This window comes from Sinocyclocheilus anshuiensis, unplaced genomic scaffold (genome assembly GCF_001515605.1).
Source record: "Sinocyclocheilus anshuiensis isolate Anshui unplaced genomic scaffold, SAMN03320099.WGS_v1.1 scaffold238, whole genome shotgun sequence".
NCBI lineage: Eukaryota > Metazoa > Chordata > Actinopteri > Cypriniformes > Cyprinidae > Sinocyclocheilus > Sinocyclocheilus anshuiensis.
The window spans coordinates 874,672-893,119 of record NW_015547674.1 but is presented as its reverse complement, the minus strand read 5'-3'; the positions used below and the strand labels follow the sequence as shown (position 1 = coordinate 893,119).

The following is an 18,448-nucleotide window of genomic DNA, read 5'->3' as shown; positions in this document are numbered from 1 at the left end:
TGATTTTCTCAATATTTAGATTTTTTTGCACCCTCAGATTCCAGATTTTCAAATAGTTGTATCTCGGCCAATTTCTAAAAATTTACACTTATGACTGGTTTTGTGGTCCAGGGTCATATATATCATATATATAAAAATTGGAATCAGACATTAGAAATAAAAATATTATATAATATTATTTTATTTATTACCAGGGTCTTGCTGTGTACCACTTACCTCTTTATGAGAACTAGACAGTTTCACATTCGTTTTTTCATTAAGAGGTTTTAAAGTTTTACAGAAACATGTCTAGACACAGACAAGCACATGGTGTTTCTTCTTCTTTTTCTTCTACAACTCTATGCTTCTATAACCTTCAAAAATGATGCATATTTCCCTGCCGTATCATCCTTGCAGTGTCATGCTTTAAGTCTCAGAGGTGAATCTTGAAATCTGCTGTTTGCTATGGATCCTAAAGGAACGACCTGCTGTGCTAACCCGTCTTTTCACATGCTTTTACGCAGCACTAACATTTAAATGCTCTTGAAATCATACGAGTGAAGAAATGACATTTTAATGCTTTCTTAGGAATAGCAAACACTCGCTATTTCTGAGTTTGCTGTTAAAATGAGCTGAGGGAGTAAGACGTGATAGCAACATGACAATGCGTAAAACTGAGAAGTGCTCAGAGAGGAATGCACGTGGAAAGGGGAGACAGCAAACAGTGTGTGCTTTCAACTTTGCGTGTACGGGTTTCTGCACGACCGTTTTCAACCGTGTTAAAACTCTTCTGGGCATTTTTAAGAGTCCCAAAGCCTTCTGTTGAAAAAGGGTGTAGCACCTCACAGAAAGTAGACATTTTGTGTCTCTCCAAAACTCTTTGTATAGACTGTCACGTTCTTTCAGATGCAGACCAGCATGCGTGTGAGCTTCAGAGAGGTCTGAAAATGACTCATTGCATGAATCATGCTCCCATGGACCCATCTTGGCTTTATTGATTTGATTCACTCATTTTTTGATTTCATATGTAACACAAAAGCGAAACACGTGCTGCATATGCGGACTAGTGCTGGCTAGCTCAAGACTGCCCTCTGTCTGTGAAAACAAATGCTTTTTTAGGTCACTGCTTCTCCATTAGCCTCTCCACTTTTCATAAATAATTTCTCCAGTGTGCTAATTTGTGATAGTTTAATGCTGTTTGGTAGGATTTACTGAATGAAGCTGTTAAGTTATAAAAAGCGACATTGATTATTCAGTGTGTTTTGCAAGATTGTTACTATTAAGCTACAGTACATATTTATAATTTAATATCATCTCATGACATGTAAAAAAATAAATAAAATAAAAAAAGTGTAGCTGTATATCTAATGTACGGTGCCCTGAACTAGATTTATATAGATCTAGATATTGTAAGTGTAAATGCTGATCTTAAGTGTTTTCAATCCTAAAATTCTTCTTTTCTGTTTTTAAACCTTAAATATACGGATAGTTGAAAAATAACATGGACATTACCTTTTTCAACATTTTAGATTATAATGTATATTATGTAGGGCATGGTGTGTATTAAATGCATTAAGCAGGCACCACTTGCTTTCATTTGCATTCATTACTTCCTTTAAATGGGTTTGCAGTGTAACAGTATATTTGAATTGGGGAACACTTTATTTTAAGGTGTCCTTGTTACACATGTTACATGTACTTACTATATGGTTAGGATTAGGGTTTGGCTTAGGGTTACTTGCATGTAATTATGCATAATTACATGCAAGTAACCCTAAGCCAAACCCTAATCCTAACCATATAGTAAGTACATGTAGTTAATTAATATTAGTCAGTACTTAAATATACTGTATAATTACACTGTAACAAGGACACCTTCAAATAAAGTGTAACCTTAAATTGTAACTTTATGCATTAGAGTTAGAGGGTTATGTGTGTGTGTGTGTGTGTGTGTGTGTGTGTGTGTGTGTGTGTGTGTGTGTGTGTGTGTGTGTGTGTGTGTGAAAACTCTAAAAAATGCCGTGTTGTTTCAACCCAACCCAATTTAAAAAGTTAATTTAAAAATGTAACCAAAACGTAACCCAACAGTTGGGTTAGTCCATATTTGACCAAAAATTGGGTTGAAACAACCTAGCATTTTTTAGAGTGTATATATAATATAATTACGGTTCTCTAGATTCTTTTAAACATTTTAAACAAGAGATGTCTGCTCTTCAAATCCATAAAGACACAGTGAAGACCATTACGTGCTCCGTTCTAAATCGATGCCTCATATAGTTAGAGTTATATATAGTTACAGAATATAGAGACAGACAGTAAACATATTACCCATAAAGTAAATGTTTTGGCGGTTGTGGAGCGGACTGGCTGTAGTAGACAGTAAAGACATTATTGGCTTACTAGATACAGTAAGTGGCCTACTGTTTTTAAAAAAAGAGTATGTGAAAGTATATATTATGCAGCTATTACAGAGAGTAGTAGGCTGTGCCAGATTGATGTCAGTTTTGTCTGTCTGATGAAATAGACTCAAGATGGGGAGATCACGGTTAAATATTACCGTTTTTGTTACTTCCATTTAATTCTTCCTGATGGAGGATACAGTATTCTGGCAGTGTTTTTTGGAATGTTTGGAATAGAATACTAGCTTACTACTTACTGAGTACTGCACACTATACACTCTATACTGATTTTTAAACAGAGTAGGTGAAACAGTACACATTATTCCTCAATAAATGTTTTGAACAGTAGTATGCTACTGTACTTGGTCATCACATGACCTCGCTATATTAGTCAGATGATTGCATTAGCAAGTGGTGTCCAGTTACTTAATCTTGAAAATGTTGCGTTAGAAATCCATATGTGTGAGATGAATAATTGTATGTGGTTAGCTTTGTTACTGCTCATTTTGACAAACACTTCTGGGTATTGTATATTATTACCCAAAACGTATACTATGCTGTATAAGAGGTTTCCATTCCTGTTCCAGAACCTGCAGAGTTTAGCTCCCACAAAAAAAGTAATCAAAACATTAAGTAATCACATGTAAATAAACTACCGCACTTCTCTTACTATTGCTGCAGGATGGTATATATTACAGGGGTGTACAGTTAAATACATTCTTACAATTTCTGAAACACTTTAGCAGGACACAGTCTATTCTCAGAATGTCACAGTGATACTCTGCTGTTGGCTACATTCTGGCAAACAACATCCCGTGACCATTTAGTCCATAAGGGGGAGACAGAAAATGAACACGCATTCTAAAGAAAATGTCATTGAACACATTCCATAAGATAATGCAAGACTGAAGCATATGCCTGTGGCTATCTATGGTTTATTTATTGGTCATACTCAGCCTATAAACACACAAGGTAATTAATGTGCATGCCTAAAGCAGTGGCAATCTATTATCTACATATTTAACAGCCTACACTTCTTGATTTTTGAGGAAGAAAATATTATAATTCTCATATATTTGTGGCAACTCTTTCTGTTGTCTATTATATCATATCTATTATGCAATCTAGTATTTCTATGGCTTTGTGTTTTCTTAAATCATTATATTAAATCGATTTTCTGATGGTATGTTTTGAACAGTGTTGGGGAAAGTTACTTTTAAAAGTAATGCATTACAATATTGCGTTACTCCATAAAAAAGTAACTAATTACGTTACTTAGTTATTTTTTATGGAAAGTAATGCGTTACGTTACTTTTGCGTTACTTTTTAAATCTGGACAGGGCTTGCTTGTTTGTTTTTAAAATAAAAAAGTTATATTTTCTGCAAATATAAAAGCCTTTTCACACCAAAAGTGAAAAATGAATAAGCCTCAGGCTGAAGGGAAAGTAAATTTACGTCCGTACAGTAGAATGCTTCAGCAACACACTTCAGCAATAAAAAAAAAGACACACAAATGTCAAAAGGTCAGAAGCAAAGACATTGGTTAATAGAATGGGATTAAATACATAAAGGATATTTGTGTTGTTTAACATTTAATTATTGCAGGTTTGCATCATATTCTGAGTTGCATTATTTGTATTCATTTTGAGGAATACTGAATCTGTGTTATTTTTTTGTTAGTGAGATAATGCATATTCATATTTATTTTAGAACTACAGTAACATTTTCTGATTTCTCTCAACATGGGGACAGGAGAGCTGTCAATCAATAAATTGGGGGGAAAAAAGTAACTTGCGTTACTTATTTGAAAAAGTAACTCAGATATTCTCTTGTAAATTAAAAAGTAATGTGTTACTTTTCTAGTTACTTGAAAACAGTAATCTGATTACGTAACTCGCGTTACTTGTAATGTGTTACCCCCAACACTGGTTTTAAATCCTAGTGAATTAACATACTTGAAGAAAAATATAGGGAATGTATATACTGATGCGATCAAGGAATGTTAAAAAGCAACATTTAATTCTTTGCATGCATTTGTGAAAATAGAAATAATTTTATATACATTTATACGTTTATATATTTTTTGGAGCACCTAATGGCGCTTTTCCACTGCGTGGTATGACTCGGCTCGGCTCATTTTGCGTTTCCACTGTAGGTTAGTATCGCTTTAGAATGGGCGGGATTATTCACATGTCGTTATAGTTGTGCCGCCTTTACTGTCGCGACTCCTGTCCTGAAAAACATTTTCATTCCGCGTCGCCCCATCAAGCTCTCGCTGGATCCGCTCCTCTGCTATCAACGAGAGGAACGTCTGTTCTTCCTCAACAGACAACGAAACAGCCACTTTTTGGTTTTTGGTTCAAAACAGTTGCGTTCGATCCTTCGCTGGCTGTGCTGATTTAAATCTAGCGGTTCTGTTGTGTTTGTGTCGCAAGTTCAGTGACGCAGGTAGTGACGATTCTCTCCGGCCAATCAGTGATCAGCAGAGTTTACACGTCACATTTTGGTAACAGTACGGTTCACTTGGAACCTCAACCGAGGTGGTACAAAAAAAAGTACCAGGTACCAGGTACTGTACCCAGTAGAAAACCCCCCAAAAGTGAACCATACCGAGCCATACCGTGCCGTACCATGCAGTGGAAAAGCGCCATAACCTCACCCCTATCCTTAACCCATTCACTTCTCATCAATATAAAATACGTAACAGCCACATGTATTTATTTCAAAAACTGACCCCAAAAGCAGTATAAATATATTACAAACAAACTCTGTTGCATTCCGAGTCTTCTGAAGCTATACCATATCTTTATATTAATAACAGAGTAAAACTTAAGGTTTTAATCGCTGAAAATGATAACATGGTCCGCTAACAGGGTCATAGTTCAGTCAAAAGATACTCCAGAACTTTAGCATGATGCAGTCGGTCACGAGACACACAAGAGCCAATGGCATTTCACAACCAAAGCTGACGTAACGCTTCTTCTGCCTTTTATATCCTGTGTTTTATAATGACAAATGTTTAGGTTTAGGGGTAGGAGTACTGTTACATGCTCAAAAATGTGTAAATAGTGTAATGTAATGTAAATAAAACTCTTGAAAAATCACACCCCAACATACATGTAATAGTGGCAAAATTATTACCCAATATATAAATTAATCATGCCGATAATATTCCCATACCCTTCCCATCTGCATGTTGACGCAAAGTGTTTCTTATGCAAAGCAACGGAGTGCCCTGCATGTCGCTGTGCGTTAAAAAGTGACGCCAGAGGGCCGTGACCAAGCGTTAGTATGTGACGAGTTGAGAGTGAGAATGTGTAGCAAGTGAAGCTTACAGTATTTGTTAAAAGCTTTTATTTATGGTCGACATTATACTGAAATGTTTCAGAAAATGCATAAATCATGTGCATGACTTTTTCTGTTTGTGTTTGTGTCTCAGGTGACATCAGGTGCAAGGGGATGACCGAACGCATTCACCACATTAATCTCCACAACTTTAGCAATTCTGTACTTGAGACCCTCAATGAGCAGCGAAACCGCGGGCACTTCTGTGACGTGACGGTTCGGATCCACGGTAGCATGCTGCGAGCTCACCGCTGTGTGCTGGCTGCAGGCAGCCCCTTCTTTCAGGACAAGCTGCTCCTGGGCTACAGTGACATCGAGATCCCCTCTGTGGTTTCTGTGCAGTCCGTCCAGAAACTGATTGACTTCATGTACAGCGGCGTGCTGCGGGTCTCCCAGTCCGAGGCGCTACAGATCCTCACAGCTGCCAGCATACTACAGATCAAGACCGTTATCGACGAGTGCACCCGCATTGTTTCGCAGAATGTTGGCTTCGCTGGATCTGGCAGCTTTTCCGTCGTCCCAGGCGACTCGGGGCAGGAGACGCCTCGGGGAACTCCTGAGTCTGGCACCTCCGGTCCTAGTAGTGATGCCGAATCAGGCTACATGCAAACATCTCACCAGAGCCTTGACCGTGTTTACTCCTCGCTGTATTCCAGCTGCTCTGGGTTGGGCCTGCAAAACGGGACCCGTGGAAATCGCTCCCACTATGCCAGCGCCGTGGTGACAGCCGGCTACGACTCACCCCTTCCATTACAGCAGAAGGAGGGAGGGCAGGACCCTGCCTGGATCACACGCATCCACGAGCGCTCGCAACAGATGGAGCGCTTCCTAGTCACGACAGAGACTACACACTGCCGTAAACAGCCTCGTCCCGTGAGGCTCCACACGGGTGATATTCACATCAAGCAGGAGCAAGGGGACGAGTACACCTGCTACGGGCTGGAGGACTGCCGTGACGACAGCGAACAGCTGGAGTGCGAGCCCAAAGGCGAGAGCTTCGACTCCGGCGTCAGCTCTTCCATCGGCACGGAAACGGATTCTGCCGAGCAGCCTTTCTTGTCTGGGTTCGCGCGAGACAACTGTCCAAACAAAGGCCAGCAAGGTGAGCGGGGAACCCCTGTGCAGATCGAGGTCAACGATTCATCCCCCGAGCAGACCCAAGAGTCGGTTGAAGACGGGAATAGAAATGGTCCTTCTCAAGAGTGTGGCGAGCTTGGAATCTATCAGCCGCCACAAGCACCCCAGTCGATGCCTGCTGGGCAATACCTGCGGCCAGGTGAGCCACTTACCAGCAACCTGCGTATGCCCCTCACCCTAACCAGCAACACCCAGGTAATGGGAACCGCAGGCAACACGTACTTGCCTACACTCTTTGCAACCCAGTCAGCCAGCGACAACAAGCCTTTCCTCTTCAGCCTGCCCCAGTCCATTGGAAGTCAGCAGCCCCAATTTGTGGCAGTGCCCTCTCCGTTCCCCAGCGGACTGACCGTGCCACCGGCTGGAAATCAACAGCAAGGTAATGCTGCCGTGGGACAGCATGGGGAGAAGAAGCCCTACGCATGCACTCTTTGTTCAAAGACCTTCACTGCCAAACAAAACTTCGTGAAACACATGTTTGTGCACACAGGTGAGTTCCCTTGGCCTTCATCTCCGTATTGTTAGCTAGTTAAAGGGATAGTTCCCCCCAAAAATGAAAATTTGATGTTTATCTGCTTACCCCCAGGGCATCCAAGATGTAGGTGACTTTGTTTCTTCAGTAGAACACAAACGAAGATTTTTAACTCAAACCGTTGCAGTCTGTCAGTCTTATAATGGACGTGGATGGGAATCACGGCTTTGAGAGTCAAAAAAACATACACAAACAAAACCAAATTAAACCCTGCGGCTCGTGACGATACACTGATGTGTAAAGACACAAAACGATCTGTCTGTGCAAGAAACTGAACAGTATTTATATAGTTTTTTACCTCTGATGCACTGCAATGTCTGAACTCTCCTGAGCGCATCCTCGACAGCCGGCGTGTGATGCGTCTTCTTCTTCTTCTTGCTTTACGGCGGATCGCAGACTTATAAGTGCATTACCACCACCTATCTCTCAAACGGACCATTGACACTCCTAATTGAGATTGTAGATAGAGTTACAATGGTTCTTGGATGCCCTGGGGGTAAGCAGATAAACATCACATTTTCATTTTTGGGTGAACTATCCCTTTAAGTTGTATCCAGTTATATCCATAAGCTGGTCTGAAACACTTTCGATTCAGGGTGAATAATTGGTAATACTTAGTGCTGTCAAACGATTAATCGTGATTAATCGCGTCCAAAATAAGAGTTTTTGTTTACATAATATGTGTGTGTGTGTGTACTGTGTATATTTATTATGTATACACTATCGTTCAAAAGTTTGGGATCAGTTAGACTTGTAATGTTACATTTTTTCCTGTATTTTTGATCAAATAAATGCAGCCTTGATGAGCAGAAGAGACTCCTGTAAAAAACATTAAAAATCATTCTGATCCCAAACTTTTGACCGGTAGTGTATATAAATGCACAAACACACATGTATATATTTTAAAAATGTTTACTTGTATATAAATATATTCAAATATCATTTATATTATATATAAATATTAATATTTTTTATATATACAAAACATATTTTTCTTAAATAAATACATGTATGTTTGTGTATTTATATATACATAATAAATATACACAGTACGCACACACATATATTATGTAAACAAAAACTTTTTTTTTTGGATGCAGTTAATCACGATTAATCGTTTGACAGCACTTATTGTGAATTATCCTTGTTGGCTGTCCTCTGTGGATTAGGTATTATATTATAAGCAACCCAGTCCATTTCAACAGTGTGACAAGTATCCATCAGGACCTCAAAATTATCGATATGATTCTTCAGTTATTGGGCTTTGAGATACGAAAGCAACTAAACCTTTCCTTTAGGCTTATCTGTGCACTGAATGTACTCAAGCTGTTTGCCGAATGCATGCTAGTTCCAGCTTTGTCAATGCATATAAGCAGGTGTGAACTTGTTTTATATAAAAGTCTGCACTATTTATTTTTTTTTTGACATGCCACTGAATCATTGACATTTTAGGAAGGTGCTTTTTAACTAAACCAACTTTTTAAGCACATCCTTGAGCAACCTGGCTTTGGCATGTCCACTTGTTAGAAGCCTAAATGAGATTCTACAGTAGTAACTCTTACTGTTTTTGTCTTCAGGAGACTGACAAACTATTTATTAGCAGGGCATATTCTGAACCCTTGAAGTGCACAGTAAATATATCCTGCCTTCAAAAGAGCATTCAACTATGGCAACGTTAAGTTTAGTAAGATAATTAAATTTGACTCTGTGATCTCCTGAAGTAGATTACTATGCAATGATGATCTGTCTTCAGGCCAAAACCAAGTCTGTGTATTCTTATATGTTTATTAAAACAATCGGACTTTGATGCTTGGTATGTCTTCACACATGCTGCCATAATTGAGTCACAGGAGCTTTTATCATGCAGAATATGACAAAAGATATTTGACAATAACAGCAGATGTTATTGCCTATGACCTAGAAGATTGAAGCTGCCAAAAACATAAATATGTAAATAACTGGCCAGGTATGGCCTTCGAATGGAATGATTTATATTGCAGAGTTTCCAATATGTTTCACAAGATTATATTTCACTTTATATGTACAATTTACTGAGATAACATATTTTTGGTGAAATTGGCACAGGATTTGCTCATTTCAAAAAGGAACTTTTACACCAAAATACATTTACTTTCTTGTGATTTGTACTTTTCTACCATAGTTCTCTCTTTTTTTTTCTACTAATTTTTTTAAATGGACTTTTCTTGTTTTCCACTAACGTCTTTTGTATGCTCTGTAAATGTATGGTACAGACTTGCACCAGTTCCTGCAGACCTCACACAGAATAAAACAGCTGCAGTTATTTCTAATTAATTCTATGTATCAAATCAAATCAATTTTCAGTAGAAATTACTGCCTGACAAGCTTTACATATCATTCCTGATTGTAATAATGATAATTTACTACAAACCTTTAATGTAACTTTAGCTTTTTTTTTTTTTTAAATCTGATGTGTTTTGGATGAGAAGAGGAACGTCTATGGAATTTCAGTGTAGCTTAAGCGTGTTGGCTGTGCTGGACTTTTTAGATTTCACAGTTTTACATTACTGTTGCTAGGCAACCACAGCACTAATTAATTCCATAATTAAAATTAATACATTTAGCAAGTAGTTAGTAACCTGCATGCAAAGTTCAACTTTTCCAGCAAAAGTTACAGTTGAAAGCAAGAATTACAGGAACAATCTTTTTAAAATCTGTCTTTTATTATTACTGTTATTATTATTATTATTTTACAATTTAGAATGATATGCACAGAAAATCGCATGTCAAATTTTGTATTTTTTGAAAGGTGATATCAAAAACCAAAACATAGACATTATGCGATCAAGAGGCATATGTGACCCTGGAACACAAAACCAGTCATAAGCGTGGCTCAATTTTTTTTTATTTATTGAAATTTGTTAGGATAGGACAATATTTGGCTGAGATAAAGCTATTTGAAAATCTGGAATCTGAGGGTGCAAAAAAATCTAAATATTGAGAAAATCATCTTTAAAGTTGTCCAAATGAAGTTCTTAGCAATGCATATTACTAATCAAAAATTAAGTTTTGATATATTTACGGTAGGAAATTTACAAAATATCTTCATGGAACATGATCTTTACTTAATATCCTAATGATTTTTGGCATAAAAGAAAAATGTATAATTTTGACCCATACAATGTATTGTTGGCTATTGCTACAAATATACCCCAGCGACTTAAGACTGCTTTTGTGCTCCAGGGACACATATTTGTTCTTAATAAAGAGGAACATATATGTGTCAGAATTCAGGTCTGTAGCTGTTGCATTGCAACTATAGTCCATTTCATAATTACCTGCATGCAAAATATGGTAACTTTTCACCATGCAGCCACAAAAAGGAGAAGAAGAACCTGTCTGGATCTACGATTGCATGATCAAAATGATCATGTGATAGGACAGTGGTTTATGGAAGAGGCTTTGGTGAAATGTTCCTTCCTCATGAGTTTGTGCTCTGTGCTCTTTCAGGTGAAAAGCCACACCAGTGCAGTATCTGCTGGCGTTCGTTCTCGCTGAAGGATTATCTCATCAAACACATGGTTACACACACAGGCATCCGAGCGTACCAGTGCAGCATCTGCAACAAACGCTTCACCCAGAAGAGCTCGCTCAACGTCCACATGCGCCTGCACCGTGGAGAGAAGTCCTACGAGTGCTACGTCTGCAAGAAGAAGTTCTCCCACAAGACCCTGCTGGAGCGCCACATGGCCCTGCACAACACCGGGGTCTCCGGGGTCAGTGCTGCAGGGAGCACCGGAGGCCCCGTGTCCATCCCGGTTCCGATGGCTGTTCCCGAGCCGGGAGCAGGAGTGGTGGCTCTTGCCATGCTGGCGGGAGCAGGCGGAGCCGGGGGCGGAGTCGGGGTTGGGGGCGGAGCTGGGGGCGGAGTCGGAAGCACCGGAGTGAGCGTCGCTGCGGAAGCAAGCTGCCAGGAGGGGACCACCTACATGTGCTCCGTGTGCCCTGTCAAGTTTGACCAAATCGAGCACTTCAATGACCACATGCGCAAGCATGTCTCCGACGGATAAGTACAAATTAAAAAAACATGAAAGAGAATTAAATGATACAGAAAACGGCACTAGATTTTTTTTTTTCTTATATTGGGGCATGACACTGGCACATTAAGTTTTCTAGAAAAAAAAAGAAGCGTTTAATTTCTTTTCTTTCTTTTTTTCTTTTGTCCTTGCTATTCTTAAAGAATAAAAAAGATGGTGGCCTTAAGGCTGTGTAGTTGGATGATGATCCACTGGCTGGATCCATACTACTGGCCTCTAAATGTATGCTTTCCTTAAATACTGATTTATGTGTTGAACACTACCGAAAGGCCTGCGAAAGAACACACAAGAAAAGAAAAAATTAACATGCGCGCACACATACACACGAACACAAATACACACGCATGCACTCACACGCACAAACTACTTGTACACACTTATATATGGTGGAGGTATTTTGTACGTATGTGTATTTGTGCATGTGAGCGTGCGCGTGTGCACAAAAATTAATATTGCAGTGAATTTTTTTTATACTTGTAGATCTTTTCCCATGTAGACCGTATTGGACATTATAAGCGTCCAAGCTTACTGTGGTATAGATTAAAAAAAAATAAAAAATGAGAGAAAAAAAAAGATTTGGCTCTAGATTCTAAAATAACGTTGGTCACATGTTTGCCTTTTTACGTGTGGTAAGAATAGGAGAGTTGTTCCGATTTGACACTGGGTTTTTATTTATTATTATGACATTGAGGGCACATGACAGTATTCGAGCAAAACCTTTGAATGCCGTTAATAATTTCCAATTCGTTTTGCATACACTGCCACTTAAGAAGACGACTGTTAGTTGACCTCTTCCGCTTCAAAACGACGAAGTGTGATACAAAGTTTCGAGAAACTGATTTAATCTTTTCATTTGCTCCATGGTTCTCTTTTTTATTTTTTAAAAAAGGAAAAGGAAAATGGCAGATTTTAGTATGCAAACAGGCCCGAGATCCAAGTTAATTGCTGCTCCTCACGTGCTCACTTTGAGACTGTTACCAACACTATGTGTGGATGTTTCTCTAATTATTATTATTTCATTAAACGTTAAGCTATTTGGAGCTATGGGCTAGATTAGATCAAAGTGAACTGGACAGAAATAACCTCCAAAATGCATAAAAGTGATGTATTCCCTGTTAGCGGCGACTACTATGACTGAGTTGTTTGAGCCGGTGGGGTGATTAAAATGCACTACTCCTGTTCCTAAAGCGCCACCTAGTGGCTCAAACAGCCGTCCTTGTTTTTTGCCTGATGGGATATACAGACGGGGCGAGAGAGCAGGCGAAGGATATACGGACACAAGGCAACAGAAAAAAAAAACATCTACTGAACCACAATAAAATCAACACGTCGTTCTTCTTTAATATACCACAGGGAGACAACTCTCCAAACAATAAGAAACATTCCCAATTTTACCCATATCTAGACATCGTGTGTGCATTTCGGAAGTGAGTTGAAAAGGTTGTATTTTTGGTGTTACGTCACTCAGAAGCGCTGTGTTCATATTTGGCTTTGTCACCGATATAAAAAGATTCATCTGCCGTGCAACTGCAATCTGACAACTTTGCTCACTTATCTGAGAAGATACACCTTCGAAGTGTAGTTAAAACGATGACAGTTTATGTAGACCTTTTCCTTTTTGGAATTTGGTCGCGTAAGGTGTAGGTTTGAAAAACAGTGCTACTTTGCACATTTACTTCAAAATCCTGTGCTTAAGCATCGAATTGTTTTACTTAAGAAATTAAATTCTATGATTTTTTTTTTTGCATTGTTTATAAAGGAAATATCTTTTCTTAAAAGCTTGATAAGAGGACTGCATTGTTTTCTTGCATATATGTTGCACTGCTTAAACCAATAAGTGCACTACTGTTACCAGAGATGTTCTAGTTTTTAGAGATAATCTTTTTTTTTATCAAATATTTGGTTCTATAGTTCACTTGTGTTTGAGTAGCTTTGTTCCTTTTTTTTGATTAGATGATTACATTTTTCTTGGCTTTGTTATCATCACTTGCTATTGTATTTACTTTGTGCTTTTTATGCACGCATTTTTGTTCTTCTCCTTTATTTATATTTAAACCATTGTGAGCGTATCCCTGGTAAGATCCTAATGATGTACCGCTTACACCACTTTCATCCCCATCCCAACACTATCCCAATGCAGTTAATTCATTAAAGCAAATGCTCGGTTTTCTTCTCATTCACACCGAACTAAAAAAAAAGCAAAACAAACAAAAAAACATCAAAACCATAAAACCACAAAAAAAGAATCGTAGTGTATGCCTAAATATATGATACATGTGTTTTAGAACAAGTTAGTTTCTACAAGAGGGTCTTTGTGCAAAGCTTTTTAGTGCTGTCTAGGGATCAAGCACATTTCTGTATGTGTTTGTGTGAGCATGTGTGTGCAACATGTTTGTGTGTGTGTGTATATCCCTCTGGTATGTCTCTATGTGTGTGCTATACAATTTGTGATGCCTGAACTGTAGGGCTTCCTTTGCAATATACAGTACAGGTACGGCAACAGTGACAATACTTCGGAGTACATTAAAAGAATCGTAGTGTATGCCTAAATATATGATACATGTGTTTTAGAACAAGTTAGTTTCTACAAGAGGGTCTTTGTGCAAAGCTTTTTAGTGCTGTCTAGGGATCAAGCACATTTCTGTATGTGTTTGTGTGAGCATGTGTGTGCAACATGTTTGTGTGTGTGTGTATATCCCTCTGGTATGTCTCTATGTGTGTGCTGTACAATTTGTGATGCCTGAACTGTAGGGCTTCCTTTGCAATATACAGTACAGGTACGGCAAAAGTGACAATACTTCGGAGTACATTTGGTAACTTTCTCAAGAACAATCATTAAACCTTATTCCCTACAATAAATAGCACGAGGAACGTCATGCTGTTAAGGCCCTTGCTTTAAGTCTGAATAATATGATCTGGCCTAACCCAATACGATGATTCTGTATCGTTCTCCAGTGCTTTCAGACCAAACTCAATTATGCTGCAAATTTTGGCCACAGGCTGTGTTGTATCAGTCTGAGGTGCTGCCTTAGACAAGCATACTTGTTTGTTCGCGTTTTATTTCAGCTTGGCGTACCATTTTGACGGTTGTGTTGTTGAGTAGCGAACTGAGAAGAAGAAGTATGTTCCGTTGGTTACATTGGGCCTCGCTGTTATAGCTTTGTCGGTTTTGAATCGTTGTGGTCGCAGTTGATATAGTCCAGTAGATAATCCTGTTTATTTTTGAGTTATAAATGTCATTTTTTCCGATTCAGGAACCGTCCATGTGAATTTCAACTGCAGCAATTCACAGAAACGTTATACTGGAACATATATGTGACACTGGAGCGCAAAACCAGTCATAAGGGTCAATTTTTCGAAATTGAGATCTATACGTCATCTGAAATATGAATAAATAAGCTTTCCATTGATGTATGGTTTGTTAGGATAGGACAATATTTGGCTGAGAGACAACTATTTGAAAATCTGGAATCTGAGGGTGCAAAAAAATCTTTAAAATCTTTAAAGTTGTCCAAATTAAGTTCTTAGCAATGCATATTAATAATCAAAAATGAAGTTTTGATATATTTACGGTAGGAAATTTACAAAATATCTTCATGGAACATGATCTTTACTTAATGTCCTAAGGATTTTTGGCATAAAAGAAAAATTGATAATTTTGACCCATACAATGTATTGTTGGCTATTGCTACAAATATACCCCAGCGACTTAAGACTGCTTTTGTGCTCCAGGGACACAAATATGTCTCTAAAAGAAGAGTCAGGCCTGCAGAAACATTCACATTTCTACACATTAAAGCACTTAATGAGCGCTACCAGAGAGCAGAGAAATCAATATCACTTCCAAATAGTTTGCTAGATAAGGTATATTGCTCAAATAACATCTGTTTGGGGGGGGGGGCTTATATTGGCCATCAGCTGTGTCTTTACAGATAGCCTTAATCATGTTTGACTCAAGCGACCAAATGCACTATTGCTCGTGAAGGTGCTGTTGCAATTTCTAGCGTTTATTTTACACAACGGGATTTATATTTAAGAGAAGGGCAGAGAAAGCAATACAGTGTTGGATAATTGCCTCGTGAAGGTTATGAAGTACATATAGCTTCATGCAAACCGCCGACTTCTCTTCTCATTTCGGTATCGAACCATGCGTTTTAACCATGCATGGAGGCAACAGCATCACCGGTCCTAGCATCAGGCTTCATATATTAAAGCTGTCTCATCTCGCTTGTGTTGAAGTGAGTGCTATGAGGCTTTAATGTCCGATATTACTGTTACTCTGTGTTTGTTCATATGTAAAAAGGAAAAGCAACAGCAACAAAAAATAAGAGACTTTGTTTAGCCAAAATTGTGTAGTTTGTGAAAGTGTCAAAATCTGCACGAAGATGTTTAGACACATTTCAGATGCCTAAATGTCAGTCTACTATCCATTGCATCTAGACTGGACACCGATCTTGTGGGATCTGAAAAAAGCACTATGACGATCACTTCTATTAGACTTTTTACATTACTTACAGTATATATTTATAGTTCATAAATGTAGAGTTAGCTTTTATTTTTGCTTTCTGCTTAAAATTGTAATTTCACAATGCATATTAATTTTCTTCAGTGTACAGTATAGATACAGCCTTCTCTTTGCTATTACAGTCAGTTTTTGTTGTAGGACTACCACCTTCTTTTCTCCTTGCTTTTTAACAAAGGTACTTAATTTCTTAATTTATAAAGAATATCTATTCCTAGAGTATAGGCTTGTGGGCACAGAAAAGACCATCACCAATATTTACGTAGGAGCGGAAGAGGTTTAGAGTGAATATTACTTAGAACAGCTGAATGGTTGATTGTGTTGTACGCTCAGAGACTAAGCTTTTCCATAAGATACAAACTATATCATGCATCCTATAAAAAAACCCCAGTCAAATACTTAAGTCCGATTCATATTGAAGCAGTCAGACTCAATCTAACATGGCAATCTTGAAGTTGTTTTCTTCTTCGAACACACAAAGACTTAAGCTTCTCTCTACACAAAACTAATTGAAAGCAAGCTAGAGCATCCATGTCTTCATCAGCATCTACAGCAGATAGTACTGTAACCAAAACAACACCTAACACTGTACATGTGGAGTTTTACAATGCCTCTCCTTTGTAGAAGAAAAAAAAATGATGATGAAGTGCCTCTTTTTACAGATCCAAGCTTAATAAAGCTCACAATAACACTGTTATTTTTATTCTGTAATAATAATGCTTCGCAACACGGTAAAAACAAAACAATATTCACTGCCTAAAACGAAACACACATTGTTTTCAACTGTCAAGCATGAGGACTACCAGCAATAATAATTACAAAAATAGATCTGAAATGTCACAAAAAGACTTGTAACGTTTAAGGACCACTAATAAGTAAGGGTGTTTTATTATGTTTTAACCCCTGAAATCACCAAAATGAAGCTTATTTTATACTACAATATACAGTGTTATATTGTGTCCAAAGTGCCCCTGTTAAAATTATTAATAATAAAAATAAATTTGCGTATGTATTAATTTCATTTCAGATTTTTCAAACCTGCCTTTAGAATTTTATAAGTCGCGTATTTTAAATGCCGTATTGAAAATGTCTGCATTTTCAGTATGCGTTTTATTGGACGTTTATGTATGTGAACAAAACTAAAAAAAAAAAGTAAAAAAATTGTTCTTCCTATTCTATTTCCTCTTCTTCCTCTCTTCTTCTCGGTTCTTTCCTATAGATGCTGAATTTGCTTGAGATGACGTCTTTACTTTCGAAGATGTTAATGCGATATGCTTTTGAGCAGTTGTTGTAATACATAATCAATCAACATAATATTGTGTACACCGTAATCAATATTGCGATGGTTTGTGTGAAAAGAGGTCATTGTTGTTCTGTGATAAGATTTGCTGTCTAAGGGCGAGATTATACAGACTACTCTGTAAACTAGAGTATAGAGACAGTTTTTTGAAGAATATAAGAGAAAATGAATACCGTTTTAATCTTTGTAGTCAGTAGACAACCATATCATATGTTCAATACCAAATTTATTTAATCTTTTTTTTTGTTTTTCCGCCAGAGAATAGATATGTAAGCATGCTTGTGATTACACACTTTTTCTAACACTTCTCTTTCTGAATGATATTCACTATGGATTATATGATATACTTCTGCTTGTATCATAGGCTCAAATCCAAAGACAAAGCATTTACTCTATTTATGACTACAGAGTTTGTTCGTTTGCTTTTCAGAAACCATAGAAAATTATACGTATATTTACAGGACAAAGTACAATACAGATTTTAACAGGAGAAGCAAGCAAACATAAAAATATCTTTAGATGAATCATATATATATGTGTGTATATATATATATATATATATATGATATTTCAGATACTGCAGTTTCTTTACTAATCACACAAGGCATACTTTTAATAATAATGCTGATTATATACAGTTTTAAAACATGATGTGCATGCTTGCCACTTTTTACCTGAAAACACAAGTCATTTGCATGTTGAGGATCGCTTTTTCTTGGCCACTGAAACCTGGACGTTCATCTCCCGTAATGAGCCTAGTTGGGATTTGGATTAAGGAAGCGGATAGTTTGCATGCTTTTAGGGACACCCACAGTTTGCAACGAGGCCATTTCCAACTCAGTGGATTGTATTTGAGAGGCGGACACATGCTGGTGCCTTTTCTTATCTGTGAGCTACATGTTTTGTGCTTCCACAACCACTGTATACATGCAGAAGCATCAATCTGAGCTGTTAAAACTGAATCTCGTCATCAGAATCACCTCGGTTCACCAGTAACAGTGTGTTTCTGTATAATTAATCAACCTAACAGTCAATGTACGTAATAGATTTTGTTCATAATGAGTCATAATGAAGAAATTTTCGTCTGGACAATAATCTGATGTCGCATTCACCCTGTCGGACTAAATTCAAGAATACATTTTTTCTATGATTAGATGC

General features: G+C 37.8%; 1 protein-coding gene across 3 annotated transcripts in view; it reads left to right on the top strand.

Annotated features, from left to right (window-relative positions):
• Positions 1-12,019, top strand: part of LOC107702945 (zinc finger and BTB domain-containing protein 20-like) — a 51,521-nt gene extending 39,502 nt beyond the window's left edge. For all 3 annotated transcript variants that reach the window (XM_016505412.1, XM_016505411.1, XM_016505413.1), the window contains exons 3-4: positions 5,818-7,350; positions 10,882-12,019. In XM_016505412.1, the coding sequence (XP_016360898.1) occupies positions 5,838-7,350; positions 10,882-11,441 (2,073 nt within the window). In that variant the 5' untranslated portion in view covers positions 5,818-5,837 and the 3' untranslated portion in view covers positions 11,442-12,019. The remainder of the gene's footprint in view (positions 1-5,817; positions 7,351-10,881) is intronic.
• The last annotated feature ends 6,429 nt before the right edge of the window (positions 12,020-18,448 follow it).